This window comes from Theropithecus gelada, chromosome 9, assembly GCF_003255815.1.
Source record: "Theropithecus gelada isolate Dixy chromosome 9, Tgel_1.0, whole genome shotgun sequence".
Lineage (NCBI taxonomy): Eukaryota > Metazoa > Chordata > Mammalia > Primates > Cercopithecidae > Theropithecus > Theropithecus gelada.
This window is the reverse complement of record NC_037677.1, coordinates 99,897,847-99,905,152: the sequence shown is the minus strand read 5'-3', so window position 1 is coordinate 99,905,152 and position 7,306 is coordinate 99,897,847. Positions and strand designations below refer to the sequence as shown.

The 7,306-nt window shown below is 48.7% G+C and overlaps 1 protein-coding gene across 1 annotated transcript in view; it reads right to left on the bottom strand.

Annotated features, from left to right (window-relative positions):
- The window catches only part of INA (internexin neuronal intermediate filament protein alpha), a 13,926-nt gene extending 6,828 nt beyond the window's left edge, over window positions 1-7,098 (bottom strand). The window contains exon 1 of the mRNA XM_025397916.1: window positions 5,972-7,098. Coding sequence (XP_025253701.1) covers window positions 5,972-7,036 — 1,065 coding nt within the window. The 5' untranslated portion in view covers window positions 7,037-7,098. The remainder of the gene's footprint in view (window positions 1-5,971) is intronic.
- Between the last annotated feature and the right edge of the window lie 208 nt (window positions 7,099-7,306).

Below are 7,306 nucleotides of genomic sequence, written 5' to 3'. Positions count from 1 at the left end.
TTTTTTTTTTTTTTTTTTTTTTTTTTTGAGACGGAGTCTCGCTGTGTCTCCCAGGCTGGAGTGCAGTGGCGTGATCTCCTCACTGCAAGCTCCGCCTCCCGGGTTCACGCCATTCTCCCGCCTCAGCCTCCCAAGTAGCTGAGACTACAGGCGCCCGCCACCACGCCCGGCTAGTTTTTTGTATTTTTAGTAGAGACGGGGTTTCACCATGTTAGCCAGGATAGTCTCGATCTCCTGACCTTGTGATCCACCCGCCTCGGCCTCCCAAAGTGCTGGGATTACAGGCTTGAGCCACCGCGCCCGGCCATATTGGGGGTTATTTTTAAGAAACAGTGATGCAGGATCAGACGCGGTGGCTCACGCCTGTAATCCCAGCCCTTTGGGAGGCCGAGGCAGGCAGATTGCAAGGTCAAGAGATTGAGACTATCCTGGCCAACATGGTGAAACCCCGTCTCCACTAAAAATACAAAAATTAGCTGGGCGTGGTGGCGCATGCCTGTAATCCCAGCTACTTGGGAGGCTGAGGCAGGAGAATCACTTGAACCCGGGAGGCGGAGGTTGCAGTGAGTCAAGATCATGCCATTGCACTCCAGCCTGGGCAACAAGAGCAAAACTCCATCTCAGAAAAAAAAAAAAAAAAGAAACAGTGATACAGATAAACATATCAGAAATCTCAAGAAAGTTAAGTGTTGACAGGCCCTTGAAACTCCCCTTGTGTGAGAATGATAAAGCAATGGTGAAAGGTAGGGCTAAGACATCAGGGGGTGCAAACTTCCAAATCAAGAGAATTTGCAGAATTAAAATTCCTGCCACCTACCTGTTCTATAAATATTGACAGGAATACTGCAAAGAAGAGTCTCAATTGACTGACGGGTACAGAGCAAGGAATGACAGCCAGTAGGAAAAATACACATTATACTGGACCATGATGCATATATTTCAAAGTGTGTTAAGAGATCATGAGGTCTTAAAGAGATTTTTACCAAGAAATTTTACCTGATAGTTCCTATTTGAGGTTACAATCAATTCTGCTACTGACATATTAGGGACAAGAGAATCAATATTACTGTGGTAAGAGGGAAAAGAGTCTAGGGTGAGGGAAAAAGGAGAAAGAAGAAAATATGATTATGCAAAGAAGGACGAGGAATGCTATATGAAGATAAGAGGAGGATTTCATCAGGAACTTTGGATTGCAGTTTTTGCTCTGCCACTAACACCCATTGGACCTCAGCCTGTTTTCTACATTTTAGTTCCTTCCAATTTTCTACTTCTGCATATGAAAAGTTATAATGTTTATTCTTTTTCTAAGGTGTTCTAAGATCCTCAAATTAGGATTTCAATTTAATATATCTCACATATACATTAATATATGATGAGTCCATTATCTGTTAAATTAGTAGGCATTAGAACAGCATGGCACACAGGAAGAACTCAGTAAATGTTAGTGATTTTTATTCTTGATAATATCATACCACGTGACCCTCTATCCTTTTGATGATATGGACAAATTAATCACAAGCCCTCACTATTACCAACCCCTTAGATAACAAAGAAATGTATAAAAACACTTTAATATTGGATAGTTGGAGGCATATACCCTAAAGCACCAGATTTTTTTTAAATAACAATTTTGAATAAAAAGCCTTTCTAAAGTAGCTTATACCACTCACAATCAGGACATTAAACATAATGCCACCTTCCACAGTAATTAAGGGTCATGATAATAATCAATTTTAAAAATAATTCGGTGACATCTTTTAGGTCAACTGAGGTATATTAGGCTGTTTAATTTTACCCTAAATGGCCCCAAAGTGCAGTGTTTGAAATTGTGGATGCTCATTGATTTTCTTTGTTCTGAAAGATGAACAGATCTACTGCTGCTCATTCTTAACAATGCCTGACTCCAGTGGTCCCCATTCTCTATCTTGCTGCAGTCTTGAAACTAAATAAAAAAGCATTTTGAAATCATGTTAAGAATGAATAGGCTGGGGGCAGTATAGGTGCCAAGTTCCTAATGTGTGGCTCATCAGCAGGTTAATTAGGTCCTTGCTTAAAACATGATTGTTGTTTCACAGCTGTGTTTTCTGAATAAGAGGTGGTTGGGGAGCTGAGCTCTAGACAGATGAGATTTCCTTGAACTTCTAGGTTGCAGATTTCATAGATCTATTTTACAGATCACTGTAGAGAAAAGCACAACTTTGCTCCTTTCAGAAGGAACTGTGCTGTGTGCTGACCATTGATTGCTCTTCAATGTCTGGTCTCTTTGTTTGCGCTCTCCTCCCCACATCAGGCTGAGTCTTGCATTGCCCTTCAGAAGCCCTGCCAAAGATGGCCTCCAGCTCGAGATCTGAGCAGAGCGCTGCAGTCTGTCCCCTCCCCCAACCACGCAGCTGCTGCCGGCTTAGCCTGAGGGAACGGGAGAGCGGCACGCCCAGCTTCGGCTGGGGTCTCTCCTGGAGGAGCTAAGACAAACGCTGAGCATCGTGTCCATGGTTGGAAGGATGCCGGGTGAAGTAAGAGAAATGACTGGCCACACTAACATCTGCAGTGGTGAAGAACGACAGAGCTGTGGATTTCAGCACGTTTGGGGGGCCCTGGGTCAGGGGGGCAGTAGTGAGTGCCCCACGTCTGATTGAAAGAGGCTATTTAGAATTACTGCTCTGCATAATCAACTTTAGTGGGGACAGAGGATTTTTATTTGTGGTTCACCATGCGTGCTTTATTCTCACGCCCATCTTTCCTTTGTCCCCATCTTTTTCTTTCCTCCACCACACTCGAAAATCCTGCATTATACGTATCTCTGTAAACTACTTTACTGGAAGAAGCGGTTTAGATCAGTGTACTCCAAAATCAGCCTGAGGACCAACAGGATGCAGCACTTTTATTGAAAAATGCATATTCCTGGGCCCTACCTGTGAACTGCTGAATCCATATCTTTGGGAGTGGGCCTGATAATTTAAGCCCCCAACTGACCTTAGAGTGTCACTGGGTTTAGGATCCACTAGTTTAAATTTATTTCTATAAGGATGCTATCATGGTAGCCCAGGTGACAGTAATGCAGTAAGATAGGGAGGGGCAAACAAAACAAAATGAAACAAAAACCAGGTGGAAGAGCTTAAAAAGATCAAATGTAGCTAATTTTAGAAATGGATCTATCAAGCTATGGATTTATATGCAGCCACTGTCACCTCCAATCTCCAAGGGGCCAGCCCCTTCCTGCTATTTAATTAGGCTGTACTCCAATCTCATAATGGAGAGAAAAGAGCAGACTTGGCTTGTCTCCCTGGAGAGCATTAACCTGCAGTGATCTTGATCATTCAGCAAGGTCTTTCAAGGAAAGCTTCAACTTTCCAAGACTGACCACAGTAGAGGTCTGAGACCCCGAGTACCCTCCAAGAATGTCTTTTGACATCTTTAACAGAACTGGGACTCTAAAGGTGCCGAAGTGGCTATGTAGGCACCAGAATTGCCCTATGTCAGAAATGGAAACCCCATCAGCTTTTTATGCAGAGGGGAGTTGCATTTGGCTTTTGAAGACAATAGCCTGAGCTCTTCCTAATCTCTTCTCTTGCCTGATTCAGACTCTCTCATACACTATTGTGTACTTACTGTGTCACCTTGAATCATTTTTTACCCTTTCAAAAGTGTAAGAAGGTTTCTTTCCTCAAATAGGCTATCAGCTATCTGAGGCAGAGAAGATGTGACTTTAATGGGGCCTTCCTGTGTTTCATACAGGGTGTCAAGTTTGAAAAGAAAAATGGCCCTACCATTAATCTCTGTAGCAGAAGGAGAACAGCCTCCCATTACTGCAGTGAAAGGTGGGGATGAGATGAGAGGGCAAGAAAACAATGGCTAACTCTCACTGTAGAAAGGGAAGCTTTTCACCTTGGTCAGCACTGCTAAGACTGTTAGAACAGTCAGAGACACCCTTGTGGCATCAGGCCTTTAGGATCTGCAGGTAAGGCTTGAGCCTCACCTTAGCCTTAGGTCCCAAGAATTAGGGAACCAGCTCTCTGTTGTCTGACCTCCTCTTCCACTCCCATCAGCAGGTCCTCTGTGGCTCTAAAGGCTCAAGCTGATGGGGGCAGCACCGCAGAACTGCAGATACTGCAGTTTCTCTGTTGTTTTTGTTTGTTTCCTGTAGACCATGTCTGGATGACCCTACCATCACTGTCTAATGATGAAAGCCTTTTACAGCAAACAAGCCAGGCAAAACTGTCACTACCTCTTAGAATGTATGGGCTATAAAAAGCAAACAGAGAACATGGAAAAGCCCAATTCAGCTGGCAGCTCTGAGTAAGTTATCCTTTTTTTGTAGAAATACTGGGCTAGCCCTCCAGAAGACCACCTAGCTCGTCCTTGGAGGCTTCTAGAAGAAAAAAATGAAGTCTCAATTAGCCAAATGTGATTAATTCAGGCCATCCAGGGGTTATGGTACATAATGAAAAGTTCAAGTTATGGATTTTGAAGCAGAGATGGAAGTACTTATTTGAATGATAATGCAATACCAAACTAACCTAAACAGTTCAAGCAGGCTTTTTTTCCTTCATCAAAGGAAGTTATTTGTGACAAACAGCAAATACCTGCACATCAATAAGAATTCTTTAGCTTCTGATTAAAATGTTACTTTTGAGATTTCATTCCTTTCTTGGTTCCATTTTACCAGTGTTCCAAGCCCTATTAATTTCACCAAATGTAAACTTTAATCCCAGCTAGAATTATTGCAAGTTCCTGAATTATTGTCATTCAAAGGAGCTTTTATTGTACCTTGAAACTGAACCACACTATTTCAATTCTTTTCTACACCTTCCATTTACCCTGTCTCCTGCCTCTGTGCCCTTTGCGGTCATAATCCCAGAATGTCTTATATAGTAAAACTGAAGATGCAGTGGCCTTTGTTGGGAAGAAATAGCCAATCAATACCTTCACAGAAGCTTAGAGGACAGGGAAAGATGGAAAAAAATACATACACTAGAACAAAGAAAAACCATCTCTGTGACTTATCACATACACTTACGATGAAAAAAATATTAACAAAGTAGGAATTTTGAAGTGGGACCTCATAGCTGCTGAGCAAATTAAATGGTTTTTTAGTGCTAAGCCATCCATGAAAGCCAAAATTGATGTTGTCTATAAGGTGACCTTTGATTGCAGGTAGCCAAGACTGATGTGTTGGTGTTGCAGGAAAAAAAAAATCAAAGCAGTTAATTGTCTAGAGATTCATAACTGGGACACGAGACGGGAGAGACATCATTTCCGAGATGGGAAGAACTCGAGATCAGCACCGTGGACAGCGCCCCGAACTTTCACATTTTGCCAATAGGCGAACGCTTTCTTTAGGAGGAAATGTCAGCGGGTGGACAAGGGAATCGTGTGTGTGTTGGGGGAAGAGGGTAGAGCAGGTTGGTTGCCACTAGCTCAAGCATCGCTCAGCTTGTTGGCTCCCAATCTCTACTTTTTGGAGGGCGAAAGTCAAGAAAATGGGATAGGACTCTTCCCAGTTCAGTATCGCATTCTTCCTTCAACCCTGAAGTAGACCATACTCCATAAATATCTTCTAGGGCGCACAGAAAGCCTTTCAAAGTCAACCAAACAAGCCAGATAGCCGAGATAGCACCGCCCACGTAACCTGCCCCGTTGGGCTCAGTCCTACTTTGGGTGGGGCACTGTTCTCCGGGTCGCCAGTGTGTGTAGGCCCGCTTGCTGACAGACAGGCAGAGTTAGGTTTTCGAACCTCAAAGAAATTTAAGGGCTTATTTGTTCGAAGGGCTGGGGCAGGGACATAAATGAGGGGCATTCCCTAAAATTAACAGTGAAGACTCCAGGGCTTTTTGTTTACCAGTGCCTCCAGCCGGGGCTCTTCTCCCCTCTCTTTTGCCCTCCCCCTAAGTCCTGGGGCCCAGTTTTACCAGAGGAAGCGGGCGCGGGAGAGGGCAGGGCGCTCCTCCCCAAGCCCAGCCCCGGCCCTTACCTGGTAGCCAGCCACCTCGGCACTGTGCCGCTCCTCCAGCTCCAGGATCTGCCTCTCCAAGGACTCGTTGGCCCCGCGCAGGCCCTCGATCTCGATGGTGCGCGCCTGCAGCTGGCGCCGGTACTCGTGGATCTCCTCGCGGCTGGCCCGGATGGCCTCGGTGCTGCGCGCCGCCTGCTCGTTCAGGTTGGCGAACTTGGACTTGTACCATTCTTCCGCGGACTGCAGGTTCTTAGCGGCCAGGGACTCATACTGGGCGCGGATCTCCCTCAGCGCCGAGGTCAGATCTGGTTTAGCCACAGCGACGTCCACCTCGGCCGCGGCCTGCGACGACGCCTGAAGCGTGGCCAGCAGCTCAGCTACCTCCTCGTCGTGCACCTGGCGCACGAAGGCCAGCTCGTCCAGCAGCGACTCCACCTTCTTTTCCAGGTCCAGGCGGGCCAGCGTGGCGCCGTCCACGTCGCGCTGCTGCGCCTTCAGGGCGCGCTCGGCGCCTTCGCGTCCGCGGCTCTCCTCCTCGCAGCGGGCCCGCAGCCGCTGCACCTCCTCGGCCAGCCCGTCGCGCTCCAGCAGGGCCTGCGCGCGCGCCGAGCTGGCCTCCTCCAGCTGCGCGCGCAGGTCGCGCAGCTCGCGCTGGAAGAGCTCGCCGACGCGCGACGGCTCGGCGTGGCGCTGTCGCAGCGCGGCCAGCTCGGCCTCCAGCGCGCGGTTCTGCGTCTCCAGCTGATGCACCTTCTCGATGAACACGGCGAAGCGGTCATTGAGGCCCTGCAGCTGCTCCTTCTCGTTGGTGCGGATGATCTTGTACTCGTTGGTGCGCGCCGCCGCCTGGCTCAGGTCCAGCCCTTCCGACGCCGGCGGCCGGCGATAGGCCAGGCCGAGGCCAAGCGACGAGGCCGAGGAGCAGGCGGCCGAGGAGGCCACATTGCTGCGGGACAGCGACTGCGAGCGGAAGCCGCCCGCGCCGCCGGCCCCGGAGAGGCGGGCGGACAGACGAGAGCCATCCCCGAACACCTTGCGGTAGGAGGAGGAGGAGCACAAGTAGTGCTCCGAGCCGAAGCTCATGGTGCCGGGATCCGGGCCGGACGTGCGGCTTCGGCTAGAGCTACAGAAGAAAGGAGAGGTGCGGCTGGTAGGGCGCGGCGGGGCGGTGCGCTCCGGCTTTTAAGGCGCTGGGGCTGGGGCGGCGCGTTGGGGGCGGAGCTCCTGCTCAGAGTCTGGCCGGGAGAGGGAAGGGGGGCATCCAGGAGCGGGGGCGGGGAGGAGCAGTGACTACCGCAGTTGCGCGCACGACGACCTGGGGCGCGGGGACAGGGCAGTCTGCGTCGGAGTCGC